This window comes from Lathyrus oleraceus, chromosome 1 (genome assembly GCF_024323335.1).
Source record: "Lathyrus oleraceus cultivar Zhongwan6 chromosome 1, CAAS_Psat_ZW6_1.0, whole genome shotgun sequence".
NCBI lineage: Eukaryota > Viridiplantae > Streptophyta > Magnoliopsida > Fabales > Fabaceae > Lathyrus > Lathyrus oleraceus.
This window is the reverse complement of record NC_066579.1, coordinates 270,689,625-270,708,080: the sequence shown is the minus strand read 5'-3', so window position 1 is coordinate 270,708,080 and position 18,456 is coordinate 270,689,625. Positions and strand designations below refer to the sequence as shown.

Here is an 18,456-nt window from a genome sequence, read left to right as displayed (position 1 = left end):
TTTACACTTGCCAATAAGTCATCTTCTTGAGATGGGACTGTAAAGTCCTTAAGTGGACGGTTATCTGGTTCAGCCATATGATCAAATATGGCTCTAAGTTCTCGTACTCAACATTTGATGTGAATGAAACGCTCAATTTCAACGACCGATTTTTCTAACTCATCTCCGGTTGAGTGAGTGTTGGGCATACAACCAATAAAAGGAAAGAAATAATACCTCAGTTTATACATTACTACAACGAAATCACAATATTGAATGTTGGTCCCCATCAACGACGCCAAAAACTTATATATATCGAAGGAAACAGAAGAGTATATATAAATATATTTTGGAATGTAACAGAATATATATATATATATATATATATATATATATATATATATATATATATATATATATATATATATATATATATATATATATATATATATATATATATACTAATTTCAGCAACGGGTATATATAGGTACGAAGAACACAATAATGAAATAAACAAGACTAATAAATATGATAACAACAATAATAATGACTAAAAGTAAGAGCAGAAATTAAAAACTGATAAACTCAAACTTGCAGTAAAATCTGGAAACAAATGTAATACTGAAAACTAAAATCTGCAAATACGATTCTGACAAGATTGATGTAAATGATGATCCAAGTACACAAAGAAATTCCTAGTTCTAAGTTGTAGCAGTCCCTTAATGTGAGAAACTACAACTTTTATAATAGTGAATTCTTCTTCTTAAAATAAGTGCTATAAACTCTAATAATTCTGATAAAACTTGGACAATAAAAACCTAAATTTTATGGCTATATATAGTGTTGGGAACGGCTGAAAGTGGTTGAATCCGTGTAGGAGTAGTGGAGATATTTCTGCTGAAGTGGGAAAGATTGGGCCAAGTTGTTGCTATTTTTATGGCCTCAAAGTCCATGGCGGATGCCATGGCCTCATGGTGAACTCCATGAGTGCAAACCTACATAACATGATCTTCAAGGTCCATGGCTAATGCCATGGCCTTCATGGCGAACGCCATGAGTTCTGAAATGCTCCTTTTTTACTTTTCTTCATCCTTATGTGGCGCTTGACTGCCACTTCATGGCCAGCGCCATGGCAAACACCATGGTGAATGACATGAGTGCATAATTTGTCCTTCTTCTCCGTTCTTTGTTGTTTTCATCCATATTTCTCACAGAAAATCCTCTACTGGGAAAATACCTGAATAGACATAATAACACCAGCATAAAACCATAAAATGGAAATAAAACGGGCTAAAATGACATCTGTATCGAGTCAGAAACGTGATATGTTTCATGGTTATCACTCTCCTCTCTCACCACCAAAGTTACTACAACATAAATCGTACTCACCACCATCCAACATATAAAACCACCTTCAACCTTGCATTGTACACTGCCATCTAGCATACGTCGGAGTAACCTCTGTTTTCCAGTCACTACACATAACACCAACATATTTCCCCCGACAACAGAACTGTTTGATCCACTGTTATCAAAGTTGCCATGTGAAAGCTTCGAGAATGAGTCTGACGGATTGCTTAGCACGATGATTACACATTACTTCAACATTTGGTAACGATACAACTTAAATCTTTTGTTTTACATTTTGTGTATATGTTGTTTGCTGTGTATGAGTTGTTTTATCATATATTTAAATTTCGAGTCGATTGCGTTCAGCTCCGCTGTGTATGCTGGATTTTTTATTTTGGATGTTGTAAACACTCTGAGATGATGTAAATAATTTGGGACTGTGTGTGTGATGCTTTTTGTTTTCTTGTCACATTGAGATCGGATCTGAATGTTTCGTGTGTTTGACGTGATTCGTATGTCGTGACTCTGTTGGATTTTTTTCCTTTTGTTGTAATATTGTAAAAATTTATTGAGTTACATTGTGTTTCTGTTTTCATTTTCCTTATGTTGAAACCAAGTCTAAATGTTAAAATCATTAGCATTGGTTTTTATAATTTTTTTGAATTGCGATGAGCGTGTTTCGCGTTAGCAGTTTGCTATTATTTCTTTTGTTGACGTGCGACATTTGGATTTCATTGTCGTTGTGTGAGTTAACATGTAAGCGTTTTGTTTTGGTTATGTTGAGCAAGCATGTCACGCTTTATTTATGCTTTGATTTCGATTGCGATGAGTGCATCCCACGTTAGTAAGTTTACTGTTATTTTTTGCTTACGCACGACATATTGAATTTGTTATCATAACCTTTAATTCAAATTTGTATTTACCTTGTTGGTGGTTCAGCATAACACTAACTCGCGTTTGTTTTTGCTAATTTTTGTTTGTTGTGATTTTACTCTCATTATGATAACATATGTTGCGTTCGATTTACTTGCGATGACTGCGCTCAGCACTAGCAACTTGTTGTTTGATTTGTGGCAGCGTGCAATATTTTCATTTTATTGCATTTGAATTCTGCGTTGGTACCTTAGTATTACATATCCTCACGTTGCATGAACTCAATTTGTGTTCTCGTGTTGTGTTTAATTTGATACGCGCACATTTAATTTTCGATTTGTTTGTGATGAATGTGTGTTGTTTATGATTGTTATATGTATCTTATTGTCCTATCATTTTGTTGCGTTTGTGCAAGCGATATCGCGTTTTGTACAAATTGTGGCGTTAAGTTACTCCCTTATGTTAGAGTCCTCGCCCTCAGGCTTGAACTCCCTATTTTGCGCCTCTCATCATTTTTCAACCATCTTGTCATCAATTCAAAACCATTTTCAAATGCAAATCAACTTCTTTTCAAACTTAAGTGTTTTGTCAAAATCTTTTTCTTAATAAAATTGGAAGACAAGGAACATTGGAGTATACACTCTATGAAAACCTTGAATAATCATCATTGAGGCACACTTCTCCGTCTTACCAATAATTCTTATTCCATTATAAAAACATGTAATCAAACTTGGATGAAAAGGGTACATTAGGGTACACAGTCCTTGAAACCACGAACAATCAGCCCCGAGGCACACGTCTTGATCTTACCAAATGTTGTTCTTCCACAAATAAATTTCATAAACACTTTGAATGAAAAAGGTACATTGGGGTACATACTCCTTGAAACCTCAAACAATCGGCCCCGAGGAACACACCTTGGTTTTATCGAGCGTTCGTCGTCCTCCTAAAAGCAATTTAACATATGAAACTATCTTTTCTCTCCCTTGCGTGATTGAAAACCTTTTCATAAAAGAACGTTGTTTAGTTCGTTCTACCCCGATAGAAACAAATGCTTAAGCCTCAACTTACGAGCATACAAGCAACATTTAACCGCTAGAATGCGATCTAAACATTCATTCCTTAAAACTAATCAATCAACACTCATTTGCTACCAAGAACTACGTAGCTTTGAGTTCATCATCGCACATAGGGATACGTAGGAATGAGACTCAGCGTCTCGTCAAACACTATAACCAAAAAACCTAAACATATATTTTGGCTTGCCATAACTACGTAGCTTTGAATTCCTCATCGCACCTGAAGATACATAGGAGCAAGACTCTTAATCTTGTCAAGCACCATAATAAAAACCTTTTTTGCGGCCTTTTCTCTTTTCCTTTTAAACTCTTAATATCTAGAAGAAAAAAAATATCGAAAGTTAACGTTTTATTCACAAATATAACAAAATGGTTCTCGTTGAGTACAACGGATGTGAGGGGTGCTAATACCTTCCCCTTGCATAATCGACTCTCGAACTTGAATTTGGTTGCGACGATCATTTTCAGTTTCTTTTAAGGGTTTTATCGATATTTTCCCTTTCCTTTTGGAATAAATAAAGTTCGGTGGCGACTCTGCTATCATCTCGAGCATGAGTGTGCTCCAGGATATTTTTCGCGCCGGGACACTTTTCAGTATTTCTGAACTATGACAATGTTCGTGAAAAATAAATACTTAAAATAGAGATAGTAAAAGAAGAATGTAAGGTGCTCTAATAAAAAATCCTGTGTAAAATGAAATGAGGAGAAGCTTCTTCTATATAAGATAAAATTTGGCTCAAAATGGAAATAACGCATGGGCCAACTATTGATTTAATCAATTAATCCTAGCTAATAATTAATTAAAACACCTTCAAAAATAGCAACCCTAATGCAAAAAAGGAACACCTAAAATGTCGTAATCGATTAATATTTTCTAATTGATTAAAAGGTGATTTATCTTGCTATAATAGATTGGACAAAGTGCTTAATCCATTAGTCAATGTAAAAACTTCCCTGATTGATTTGAAGTACTCCTTAATCAATTCCACATAAGCTTAAATAGGTTTTCAAGATATTTTATAAAATAATATAGGGTTTTGAACACTTTGTGTGTGGGCGCGCATGTGCAAATGCAGGTGCAGGTGCGAGTGCAGGTGTGTGCACTTGTCGTGTATGTGCGTGTGAGTGTGTGTGTGTGTGTGTGTGTGTGTGTGTGTATGTGTGTGTGTGCGTGTGTGCATAGGGGTGTTCAAAACCGAACCAACCCAGTAGAAAATTGCAAACCAAACCAAACTGAAATCGCAAAAAACCGCAATTGGTTCGGATGTGTTTGGGCCATTTTTTACAAAACCGCGCGGTTTGGTTGCGTTTGTATTTTTCAAACCGAACTAAACCAAACCAAACCTCATTATGTTACAACCTAAACTTCATTTATCCCACATCCAACCCATAACCCAAACCTATTATGCATTAACCTTACAAATATTCCACACTTAGGATTTTAGTTTCAACCTTCTCAAATCTCTCCTAGTAGTATTGCACATTCTTCTCATATTTTTGTCATGTATGTCTAACCTATTCTACTCTAATCTCTCCTCTTATGTTCTTTATATTTAATCTTCTTATTTTTATGTTATTGATTTATCTTCCAATTATGTTTTTATCGCACATTTCTTCTATAATATCGCATCTCTTATGTTCTTTCTTTTTTTATCTTCTCTAATCTCTCGTCTCCTCTATTTTTTCTTTTCTATTATAATATTTATGATATTGTTTTATGCTACTATTTTATGTTTTTATTCCATTTTTGTCTAATTTTATTTTTATATATTGAATGAGAAGTTTTTGTCTAAATATGATGAGTTTTGTTGTTATTTGATAATGTATGAATGATTAAACACAAAGTTATGGTGTTCTATATAGGTGTATGTATGGCTCAATAAAAATCTTATAAAAAACCAAACCAACCGAACCAACCCAAACCGCATTTGTTTGGTTTGGTTTGGTTTTATTTATAAAAGTCAACCAAACCAAACCAAACCGCGTGATTTTTTCTCTTGCGGTTCAGATGATTTCTAGCGTGAAAATTGCCCAAACCGCACCACGAACACTCTTATGTGTATGTGTGTGTGTGTGTGTGTGTGTGTGTGTGTGTGTGTGTGTGTGTGTGTGCGTGATTAGGTGCCACAACTTCAGATCTTCAAATTCTCTTGTTGGATACAACCATGAATTAACACTTCAAATGGAACTTGAATCTTCTAAATGATGAGAGTTGAGATATCTTCTTGATAAGGTGTCATCATCAGAAACTTTATTTTGACAATTGAAATTAACTCCTTCTGTCAAAGATAACTCTCAACATCTATAATTCTTTTGATCTATGGAGCTGTTATCTTCAAAGTTGTTGCTTCATTAGTTATGATATCAAAACAAATTGATGGGCATACCTGCAATCACATTAATCCAAACCCATTATGTCGACCTCGAACCAAGTCAAACTTAAGGGTAGGAAGGGGTATGAACCCTTGGTCGGGGCTGGTTCCTAGAGATGTCCAAAAAAACTTCCAGGCGCAACCTTGAACGTCACAAAATTCTTAGAGAAACAAACTTAGAGAACTAAAGCAACCCCATAACAAGTAAAAGCAATGATAAGTAAGCAAAATAAGAAAAGACAAAGAAGAAATAACTAAAGAATTTATTACAACAAGCATTACATCGGGTAGATCCATCCTGGATACAAACAAAAACACTATGAGGTCGGATCATCTCAGGAAAATACCGATTTCCCATCCATCATTTATAGATTAAGGTGAATTTTGTCTCTTGAAATGTGCATCCAGGGATGGAAGAATGCCACTTGCAGCAAGGCATATTCAAAAGAGACATGTAGAACGGAGAATCTATATTTGACTAACTTCGCATACTCTTTGGATAACTCTGTAAGAACAAGATTTTGTGTCTACAATTCATCTCTAAGGTTTTGATGATAACAAAGGATGAAACAAATTGGGACTCTAACAAATTTTTCTAAGTGTTCAGGACTCTAACCGAAAAATGATCAGATAGACAAACATCTGACAATCACGCAAGTCCAGAATAACAAATTAGAATATATTAAAGCAGAGGTTCTGACTCTGAAGAAAAGAAAGCACACAGAGTCTGACGGAGAGAAGACTCAGACACTCTGAATCTGAACAGTTCCACTCAACGAATTTGATGTTTCTCACTCTGAAGAAGGCACTATCAGAAAGACATCAAGAACCTCTGAAGTCATATATATATATATATATATATATATATATATATATATATATATATATATATATATATATATATATATATATATATATATATATATATGAAATTTTGGTGTAGTCAGAGTTCAGATGTTCTACTCCAAGTAATGACATTTGATCCAACATTGTAACTAATACAGCAAGACAGTTATACAAATTAAAAGCCAGTATTGATATGCACACATTCACAGATGTCACGACATCTGCTACTATATCACCATAGAATGGAAGAACACCCAGTTCTGTCCATCTGGTACAAAGACACAGCAGAGATCAACATTGGATGCTATGACATCCAATTCTGCGCAGACAAGAATGATGCAGAACTTAAATTTAAAGTGCAGTAAATAACACAAGGAATTTTTTACCCAGTTCGGTGTCACACACACCTACGTCTGGGGGATACCAAGCCAGGGAGGAAATCCACTATTAGCAGTATTAATTCAGACCTTAAACCACCTGTTTAATCCTATCACTTAATACCTACCCAATGCAATTCCAATCTAAACTAAGACCAGAGTTCCTACTCACTCCCCCTCAATCACCTCAGTGATTACAACCTTTAATTAAGTTTAAAGACAATGGTGAAGTAATACTTCAAACAACTCTTGATTGTGCTTAACAACTTTAATCAAGATACACAGCACTCACGCTTAAAAGCTTAGAGTGACACAACACTTACAACTCAATGAACACCCTAGTCCAATGCAATCATCTAGGTGATAATTGCTTGGCTCACAAAATACACCTAATACAAGACACACATAAAATACAGCAGTGAAGAGTACTGGAACAATGAATGCTTCATGCTAAAAACCCCCGAGTTCTGAAAGAAGGATTGCCATCCTTTTATATTGCAGCACTTGGGTCTTGTACTTGTATTTCCTAAAATTAAGGTTAAGCAAGTTAACCTAATTTCCACATATTAGGGTGCTAACAAATAGGCTATTTGTTAGGTTCATTAATTGTAGCTCAGTCGTTAGTTTCCTGGATTTTAGCTCAGCTGTTGGATTCCTGAAAAATAGCCTGAGAAAAATACTGAAACAGAAAAACTAACCATCCTACATTTTAGCATATGCTGTCAGGAATGAATGTCACGACATTCAGCTTGACGTCCAGAACATAGGCCATATGTTAACTCTGTTATTCTCCTGAAAACCAGCCTGAAAGAAATACTGAGTTGTAATAAATACTGAACTTTACCAGAAAAACTCACTAGCCTATAAGTCAGTATCTGCTGTCAGGAATGAATGTCATAACATTCAGTTTGACATCCAGACAATAGGCTATGTGCTAGGTCTGTTATTCTCCTGAAAAACAACCTGAGATAAATACTGAACCATAACAGAAAAACCAACTAGCCTATAGTTCAGTATCTGCTGTCAGGGATGAATGTCATAACATCCAGTTTGACATTCAGTAAGTCCTGTATTGAGTGACTGTCATAACAGAACAGAAAATCAGTCTGATGTTAGTTTCCTGAAAATCAGCCTGAGATAAATAACAGAAAAACTAACTGGCCTGTCAGGAATGAATGTCATAACATTCAGTTTGACATTCAGAGAATGCTGTCATGAATGACTGTCATAACAGAACAAAAAATCAGCCTGCTGTTAGTTTTCTGAAAATCAGCCTGTGATAAATAACAGAAAAATCTAACTGGCCTGTCAGGGATGAATGTCATAACATCCAGTTTGACATTCAGTAAATCTTGTATTAGCTAATCCTGCAGCATACTACTTAAGCATGTCATGACATCAGTCAAGACATCAGAGTACAGTTAGTGTTTTAACACAACATGCAGCCAATCAAACATCTACAAAGCATGTCATGACATCAGTCAAGACATTAGAGTCCAGTTAGTGTTTTAACACAAAATGCAGCCAATCAAACATCTACAAACTCCCCCTTTGGCAAATTTTTGGCTAAAACAACTTGGCATCACAACAGAGTTCACAGCAGCGGAAAACACACATCCTAGCAGAGAATTTAAATTAGCTAATACCCTCAGCACTCATAGAAGTTAAACTTCAAACAGCAACATCACAAGTTGAATGCACACAGCACCATAACCTCTTGTTTAGAGGACCTTCAATGAAATCTGTTGTCCTGGGGTACATTTGTTACTCCCCCTTTTTGTCAAAAATGTTGCCAAAGTAACACTTAATCTTACAGACCAACAAAAATAAAATTACAAGCAAATTTCAGAAACACACACTTGATTTTACTTCACAGTTTCAATCAAGAATACACACTGTTGATCTTGCTTTACAGCTTTGATCAAGACTACACCCACTTGATCTTGCTTCACAGCTTTGATCAAGTAGACACACACTCTTGCTTCACAACTTTAGAGTGACGAATTTCAGCCACAAATCAGATCTTCAATCAAACACAGATTGCCATTAAGTGTGCAATCACACAACACCAGACATTCACACGAATGTTCTGTGTATAGGGTGTCATGACATCGGGTCTGACATCCTGGAAAATTCCTACATAATTCCATAATTCCTTTTATAACTTCCAGCAAGTACAATCATATCAGATGCCATGACCTTGTGTATGACATTCTGAAACAAATACTGCATGAACATGATTTTGAACTCCAGCAGGTACATAGGATATCTTATGTTAAAACATCACACATAACATCTTGTGAACACTCTTTGTTTTACCAAAATTGCTCCCCTTTGGCAAATTTTGGCTAAAACATATATCTTTCCTTTTTGTTCACAAGGTAAACTATCAGCAGTTAAACAACATAACAGTAGTTTAAACAGCAGTAGAAGCAACACAATTACTAGCTTTATAGTTACTAGTACTACACACATGCACAAGGGTACTTCTCCTCCCCCTAAATCTGTGCAACAACAACAGAATTACTAGTTAAGGATGCAACTAGTAAGACACACAAACACACAGGCTCATTCTAATATATCATAATGAGACACACCACATCCATATTTCCTTATGACTGTAAGTTTCAGAAGGAAATAACAATATTGTCCAAGGCATTGTCATGACATCCGGTCAGACATTCTTCTGCTCACTCAGCCTTGACACACACCACATCATCTCAATAACTAACAAGGTGCCATACCTTGTTATCTGAGAACACATAGACCACAGGCTTGATGATTACTTGCAGCACAAAGACAGAACTCCCCCTGTCATGAACAACCAACTCTCCTCTTGAAGCTTGGAGATCACACATGAACATATCCAACACCCCAAAGTTGGACCTTCACATACTTCCTGATTCAAAGAGAACCCAGACCACTTGATGTATGGAAAACATAAGACGCATCTTCATGTCTTCAAGAGCACACCCTCTGTTCAACCCTCTTGGCTGAACACATCCACACTCTGTGTCAATCTCTCTTCTAACCAGAACAGAAAACCACTTCACAAAATGTTCTAACATTAGTTAGGACATCCTTCACAACATAACAAAGAACACCATCTGATAATCTTCAGATATCACTAAGTCACCAGCTTGATCCAAAAGAAACCAGACACAAATTGGGACATATACATTCTCATCCCATTACAAGAGATAATCCTCCATAGATAGCTCAGAACTCCTACCACAAGCTCCAAGAGATGAATAGAAAACACCTCCTTTTGTCTTCAACTTACTACTTTTCTGCTCAAAAGTAATTTGTCTCAGACTTTCCTCAAGAATAATCAGCTGCCATATGTTGATTATCTTGATTCTTCGAACTCACTTCTGAGATAGACCAAATGCCACTAGTTGATTACCTCCTTCATGAATCCTCATATGAAAAAGTCAAATGCCACTTTTTGACCTCTCCAAGTTTATCAGACTTCTCCCAAAGATATTCTGACCTTCCAAGTGAGACTTGAACTTCAAGCTACATGTTAAACAAAACTTAGATTCTCTAAGACATGAACATGTAACATCTTCTCCATCCAGCAACTCCAAAGAACTGCAATGAGAACGATCTTTTTGAAGTACCCAATCTACAACTCTGTAGACCCTTCTATCTTAAGTTGATGTGCCACTTCACCAACTAAGATTCTGATGTTGAACCAAATGTCACAACATTATGTTTTAACATCTAGCTGTTGAATTCATCTCCTTCTTCTGCCACTTGAAAGAACTTCCTCCCTACATAGAACAAGAGTTCAACGCTCTCATAGACTTGATTGTGGAACCAAGTTTGAGTAAACAACCTCCATCCTGCAGGTTTGCAGTTAAGTCATCCAAGCTCACACCTTGATGAATCCCTGCTTCTTCTCCAAAGACATCAGACACTCTGATGCATGAGTCTTCAGAAGGACCAGTTAGAGACTAACCCTTCAGCTATACCAAGGATTCCACTTCCTAAAGCAAGGTTGTTTCCATGATGTCAAGATAATGCTGCCACTTGTTCTTAACTCCACAGTGTGCATTAGCCAATGCACTTCCTTACCTAGATCAAAAATAAACTGATCCAAGTAACCACCATCAAGACTATGATGTCTTCTTCTTCTTGTACACACCAAGGCTGAACATGTTTCTTTCCAGGAAACCTTTTCAGAGATCATATGCTTTTGCTTCCACCAAAGAGATAGATCATAAACCAATGTACTATCCTTCCTGTGATTCTGCACAGGGTCTTGAAGAAGAGATGTTCCAACATCTTTAAGAACATTAGTTATCTGGAGCTCCAAGGATAATCAATTAAATACTTGTACTTGGCACAAGTAGACATTGATCTTAAATCCTTTCCCAATTATCCTTTTAGATACTTTCACCATAAGAATACTTTGAAAATACTCTTCTTGTGTCAACATCTTCTACTTGCAAGCACCTCAATAGTTTTGAGAATCTTTCCAGATTAGATTCACCCTTAGGAATGAGAGAGATGAATCCTTCCTTGCAAATGTGTCACACAACAACCAGAACCCATGTGACACAGGTCAACAGCCAACCAGACCCTAGGATGACCAAACGTGATGAGGTTAACCAAAACTCCCCCTCAAATTAACAATCATGGAAACTCCACACCAATATCCATGCATTGTACACAAATGTCTCAACATGACATACACCATCCCTACCAGTGGCAACTAACTCTATGAGTTATACCTATACATACTCCAATCACACCAATCAGACTCCAGCTGACCATAAGTACTAGTGAAAAAAACAGCACCAGTCAATAGTAGATATGCATTGCCAGAGCATATTACCTCAACCAACCTCTGAATCTTCATATTCTCACTCCTTGAAAGAACTGCCACTTCTGAGTGTGGTGTTTGAATAACAAGATTCATGGTCCCAATCCTCTTAAATGAAATAGCAATCAGGTTACCCCATTATTGACTTCTAACATCCAGGGGACTTGTCTTCCAACACAACATAGTACTTCAGGGAACAACTATCCAACCCTGATCAATCTATAGGAATAAGACAAACAGTAGGAAATTGCACAATGTCACATCTCAACCAGCTCCACTTCTAGAGATCAGACTTCTAAAAGTGACCTTCTTGAGCACACACACAGTTGACCCTACCCTTGTCAACTTAGCACACACATATGTCTCCTCTTCCAGGTTAGGAGTAGGTTCCAAACAAAAGTATCCCTTTGTTTGACACCTAAAAACATCTGCTCTTCAACCAGTAGCTGCATACTTATTGAACAACATGTTCTAACATCACATAGGACATTAGTTCCACCTCCTTGGAACAAACCCTCCTTGAAAGTCTTCAAGGTCTTCATATACACTACCCAAGAGAGTAAAAGAATCAGTGATCAGGTGATTCTTACCATGATTAGTGGACTTGAGGAGACTCAAGTATATTTGACATCTTCAGTAGATTATGATGAAATCTTGAATACAACAGCCTTTCATCCACATGAGGGGAAACTACATCAGAGATTGAGTTTTGCCAGGTATTATGCAGCGGAAATCATAATACAACTCAACCTATGAAAACACACTTCACCAGATCAGCCTCCAAGAACATACCAAGTTTGAATATGATTCAATACTAGCACATCTGTCCCACACAAAGGCCAATTGCCAACCTCCAGAGACAGGTACACACAGTTCCTGTCATGAATAGTCCATCCACCTACTTCAAGGGACCATTCAGGGAAATCACAGAACCTTCCACAGGTTCCAACATCAGTACTAACATAACTCCTTGCAAGATACCAGAAAGTATCACCCATGGATCTCATCCAGAAACAGAACAGGATGCCTGCTCTAATACCAATTGAAATTCTGGTGTAGTAAGAGTTCAGATGTTCTACTCCAAGTAATGACATCTGATCCAACATTGTTACTAATACAGCAAGACAGTTATACAAATTAAAACCCGGTACTGATATGCACACATTCACAGATGTCACGACATCTTCTACTATATCACCATAGAATGGAAGAACACCCAGTTCTATCCATCTGGTACAAAGACACAGCAGAGATCAACATTGGATGTTATGACATCCAATTCTGCGCAAACAAGAATGATGCAGAACTTAAATTTAAAGTGCAGTAAATAACACAAGGAATTGTTTACCCAGTTCGGTGTCACACACACCTACGTCTGGGGGCTACCAAGCCAAGGAGGAAATCCACTATTAGCAGTATTAACTCAGGCCTTAAACCACCTGTTTAATCATATCACTTAATACCTACCCAATGCAATTTCAATCTAAACTAAGACCAGAGTTCCTACTCACTCCCCCTCAATCACCTCAGTGATTACAACCTTTAATTAAGTTTAAAGATAATGGTGAAGTAATACTTCAAACAACTCTTGATTGTGCTTAACAGCTTTAATCAAGATACACAACACTCACGCCTAAAAGCTTAGAGTGACACAACACTTACAACTCAATGAACACCCTATTCCAATGCAATCATCTAGGTGATAATTGCTTGGCTCACAAAATACACCTAATACAAGACACACATAAAATACAACAGTGAAGAGTACTAGAACAATGAATGCTTCACGCTAAAAACCCCCGAGTTCTGAAAGAAGGATTGCCATCCTTTTATATTGCAGCACTTAGGCCTTGTACTTGTATTTCCTAAAATTAAGGTTAAGCAAGTTAACCTAATTTCCACATTTTAGGGTGCTAACAAATAGGCTATTTGTTAGGTTCATTAATTGTAGCTCAGTTGTTAGTTTCCTGGATTTTAGCTCAGCTGTTGGATTCCTGAAAAATAGCCTGAGAAAAATACTAAAACAGAAAAACTAACCATCCTACATTTTAGCATATGCTGTCAGGAATAAATGTCACAACATTCAGCTTGACGTCCAGAACATAGGCCATATGCTAACTCTGTTATTCTCCTGAAAACCAGTCTGAAAGAAATACTGAGCTGTAATAAATACTGAACTATACCAGAAAAACTCACTGGCCTATAAGTCAGTATCTGCTGTCAGGAATGAATGTCATAACATTCAGTTTGACATCCAGACAATAGGCTATGTGCTAGGTCTGTTATTCTCCTAAAAAACAGCCTGAGATAAATACTGAACCATAACAGAAAAACCAACTAGCCTATAGTTCAAGATCTGCTGTCAGGGATGAATGTCATAACATCCAGTTTGACATTCAGTAAGTCCTATATTGAGTGACTGTCATAATAGAACAGAAAATCAGCCTGCTGTTAGTTTCCTGAAAATCAGCCTGAGATAAATAACAGAAAAACTAACTGGCCTGTTAGGAATGAATGTCATAACATTCAGTTTGACATTCAGATAATGCTGTCATGAATGACTGTCATAACAGAACAGAAAATCAGCCTGCTGTTAGTTTTCTAAAAATCAGCCTATGATAAATAACAGAAAAAACTTATTGGCCTGTCAGGGATGAATGTCATAACATCCAGTTTGACATTCAGTAAATCCTGTATTAGCTAATCCTGCAGCATACTACTTAAGCATGTCATGACATCAGTCAAGACATCAGAGTACAGTTAGTATTTTAACACAACATGCAGCCAATGAAACATCTACAAAGCATGTCATGACATCAGTCAAGACATTGGACTCCAGTTAGTGTTTTAACACAAAATGCAGTCAATCAAACATCTACAATATATATATATATATATATATATATATATATATATATATATATATATATATATATATATATATATATATATATATATATATATATATATATATATATGTATGTATATACACTCTTAGCAACTAGCTGAACATATACATGCTGAACTAGAACATCTGAAATCTGCGCGCTCTGATTCAAGAACAACCACAAAGACTTAGCTACGAAGGTTTCTACTTTTTTTATGAATCTATTTTTGGAAGAGATTAAACGCGCTCCAAATTGCTATGGAAAGGACAACGAGATTAATGACATTAAAAGTCCATCATTGCCAAGATATCCATGAATGCCTCAGCTAACGGTCTCTTGATCAAATCCCTATATAAAGGCGGGATCATCTTCTTACAAGACAACAAAAGCATACACGAGAATACTACAAACAAAATTCATAATCTATTTTATTCTTGTTCAATTTTTGTTCACACGAGTTGTGGCTCTAAGTGTGAAATATTTCAGTTCTTATATTGTGTAACTACTGCTTACCTAGAAGCACTAAACACATCATTGTACTTTCAATAGTTATTGAATATTTCCTCAAGTGACTTGTGAAGTATGTAAACTTGAGAAGGCTGAGAGATCTTTATCTTCTTAGACGCTCTTTGTTGTAATCTTTCAAGATTAGTGGATTAAGTTCTTGTTAAAGGAAAAATCACCTTGGCCGGGTGGACTGGAGTAACTTTGAATTTCAAGCGAACCAGGATAAATTTATGTGTTGATAGCCTTATTTTTGTGTGTGTTTTATTTACAAAAAGTTTTTATTATCTGTGGAAACAATTCAAACCTCCCTTTCTTGTTTTTCTCTACCTTCAAACTCAAGGTTCTCATGAGGCATCTCCTGAAGATCGACCTCAACTTCCTTCTAAACTTCTCAAGTCTCGCTCATAAACAACTCCAAACTCTTCACTTTCTTGCGGGAAGATTTCAATTCCTGGTTCACCTCTCCAAGAGTCGCATCATTGGTAGATAATGTCGATCGAACGAATGTTAGAGTTTCTCTTTCTCCTTCATTTCTTACACTAGTGATTACACCCTCTCATCCAATAAGTGAGGGTATCTGAAATTATGCACTTCAACTCTTATCTATTTCAGCAAACCAGTCATTCTAATGAGCTCCTCGCGATACCAATCATCTTAAAACACTTCTTTTTCCTTTTGAAGATAGTCAGACAAGAAAATATTTTTCTTTTGAAAGAACCAAAGGATAAAACGGTCGACGATCGACGATTTTGGTACACCTGTTTAGCCAACTCATCTTGAGAACAGTCTCATCCTTGCCTTAAAAAGTATGTATAATCCTCCTCAGAACAGAAGATTGAAACTCCCTAACTATCTACAAACCATGACAAACAAGAGGTGAATGTGACAATACATTTGTGTTCGGCATTGGGCATACACCACGATCAGGCCTTTCTAAGTCTTACTTGAGCGTCCGATGTCGGACAACGACTCAGAACAAAGAGGTTGCCATTAATTTTGAGAAGAAAAAATAATATATTCTGACATATTAATATTATTTTTAAAAAAATTGGTATGATTTAAATATATTTTATCATCAAAACTAACTTACCTTTTATATTTTAAGTTAATTCAATGTTTAGTTAACTAGTTTGTTCAAATAAATAAATTCTTTGAATTGATTTATGTTAGTTTAAAAGCAGTTTTCAAACTGAATTAATTTTATTTTTGATAAATTATAAAATAGTAGTATTATTTATTTATTTAATTTCCTTACAAAAACTTTTTGTTGTTATTATGTGAGAAAATCATTATCACTTCACTACTAGCCATAGTTTTTAGCGGTTGCTTCTATCCACCTTTCTCTACACATCAACGCGGACAAAAGCTATTACGCCACTACTTTTTTTTGTCTTTCCTCTTTATTATATTGATCATCCAAACAAAAGAAGTATTATATTTGTTTATTTTCCTTTCATTCTTTTTCCTTATCTTCTTTTCGTTCCACTCTTTTTCCTTATTAAGTTATGAGCCACACAATCTTTATATTTTGGCAAGTTGTTAGAGATTGTGTGACTTTAAGGCCAAGTGCATAAGAATTTTTGATGCATTGACCCTATTTTTTAATTTTATTATTGTATATTTTTTCATCTTCTCCAATTTATACACTTTTCAATTACAAATAAATATTTAAAAAATTCATATTTGACTTCAAATTTTTAATGTCTTATAAAAGTAATTTCTCTATTTCTTATGGGTCATACTTTAGTCATTTTTTAACGTAGACTAATATTTGCTGCGGTCAGGGGCTCTGATTAATGATTAATATTTTTTAATTATTATATAAAAATAATGTTATTTTTTTGGGCTGTATGATTGAGATCCAACGGCTATAAATAGCATAATTGCGTGAATGTGTCAAAAACTAATTTCTTTTCCTGCAAAGCAGAGAAAATGATGCAGATCATGAAAGTGGTTAAGTTATAGTCCAAATCCAAAGAAGTTAGATACATACCCTTCAGAATGAAATTGCTGAGCATATAAATTGCAGAGACATGAACAAATTTAATGTCAGATCCCAAACTATGGTTACAAACCATATTTTAAAATCCTACAAAAGAGAAGAGAAGAATAAGCACAAACACATTGATTTTAATTACCTAATGTAAGCCAATCAAAAAATAAAAAAAACGTAATCAAAACACATCAAATTTTAAACTTCCTTTCATCAAAAAGAAAATTAAAAATTAATAAGTCCATAGTGATACCTCTTCTTCATCTTGAAAGTCTTGTACATTAATATCTTCATACTCATACTCGAAGCTATGTGTAGGGGACATTATCGCCATATTCCTCCACATCTCTGGTGTGTTCATCACCTCCTCTTCTTCCACTTCCATGGAAAACATATTCTGCTCTTCTGTGGCACCTGCAGCGGCAACAACCGTCGTGTCAATGTCATTAACCGTTAAAGTCTCGTCAATATCATTAGTCGGTAAAGTCTGGTTTGGTCTGAAAGCTTCGGCGGCTTCTGTGGCCGCCTTTTGTATATCTTTTGCCTCAGTACTAGCTGGCTTAGGGAGCCGCCACCTTGAGTCTGCAAAATTGAGACAGGCGTAGCGGCCCCTTAATGCCATTGCGGCAACATCGTGTGCTCGGGCTGCCATCTCGGCGGTTGGAAATGTCCCTAACCAAATCTTAGTTTTCTTGTTAGGCTCCCATATTTCACAGACCCATTTATCTAAGTTTCTCTTCCTCACACCCCTGTACACCGGGTGGCGAGTCTCCTTGAACTTCTTCCTCCCTGCACGCTTCTTCGGTGTACTCGCAGCTAACCGCACATCTTCGTCGAAAACTGACATCTCACGAGAGACCTCTAAATTTGGCAATGATGTGTTGGAGGAAGAGTTGTTAGTTGTAAACATGTTTATGTGTTGGAGAGAGAGTGGGAAAAGGCTTTGATAGTGAAAGTTGGAATTGAAGATAAGAGTTTGTGATGAAGTACTAGAGAGGTGTTTGTTTTGGTTTTAAGATTTAAGAGAGTGCAGAGTAATATTTATATAGAGAAGCACGGTTGAAGGAAAGAGAAAACAGGGAGTGTATGTGAGTGTGAGTGTGTGTGTTTTGTGTGACTAAGCTAGTTGCCAAGTTGAAGGTGCTGTGATTGGGTATGATTATGAAAGAGATATAAAGTATGCGTGTTTTCAAGTGGGACACCACAAAGGTCCAAAAAGAGTAATAATGTCATCAAAATGTCTCCTAAAGACACTAAATAAGGTAATAATAATGTTTCTTGTCCGACTAAATACTGAAAATAAACTGCTCCTACGAATATGCTATTTTTAGCTCTTAATTCATTTTATAATTTTAACACTA

General features: G+C 36.0%; 1 protein-coding gene across 3 annotated transcripts; it reads right to left on the bottom strand.

The window, feature by feature from the left end:
• Nucleotides 1-634: 634 nt before the first annotated feature.
• LOC127130244 (dehydration-responsive element-binding protein 1E) lies at nucleotides 635-18,217 on the bottom strand. Of its 3 annotated transcripts, XR_007806435.1 has the most exons (4): nucleotides 17,349-18,217; nucleotides 17,096-17,191; nucleotides 3,693-3,886; nucleotides 635-3,598 (listed from the first exon to the last, which is right to left on the bottom strand). XR_007806435.1 is itself a non-coding variant. In XM_051059290.1 (3 exons), exons 1-2 carry the CDS (start codon nucleotides 18,003-18,005, stop codon nucleotides 17,099-17,101), a joined length of 750 nt encoding a protein of 249 aa, XP_050915247.1. In that variant the 5' UTR covers nucleotides 18,006-18,217; the 3' UTR covers nucleotides 635-3,886; nucleotides 17,096-17,098. The 3 variants fall into 3 exon arrangements, 2 of the variants coding, with proteins under 2 accessions (XP_050915247.1, XP_050915254.1); XM_051059290.1 differs by having other exon boundaries at nucleotides 635-3,886; XM_051059297.1 differs by lacking the exon at nucleotides 3,693-3,886 and having other exon boundaries at nucleotides 641-1,216.
• Nucleotides 18,218-18,456: the final 239 nt, after the last annotated feature.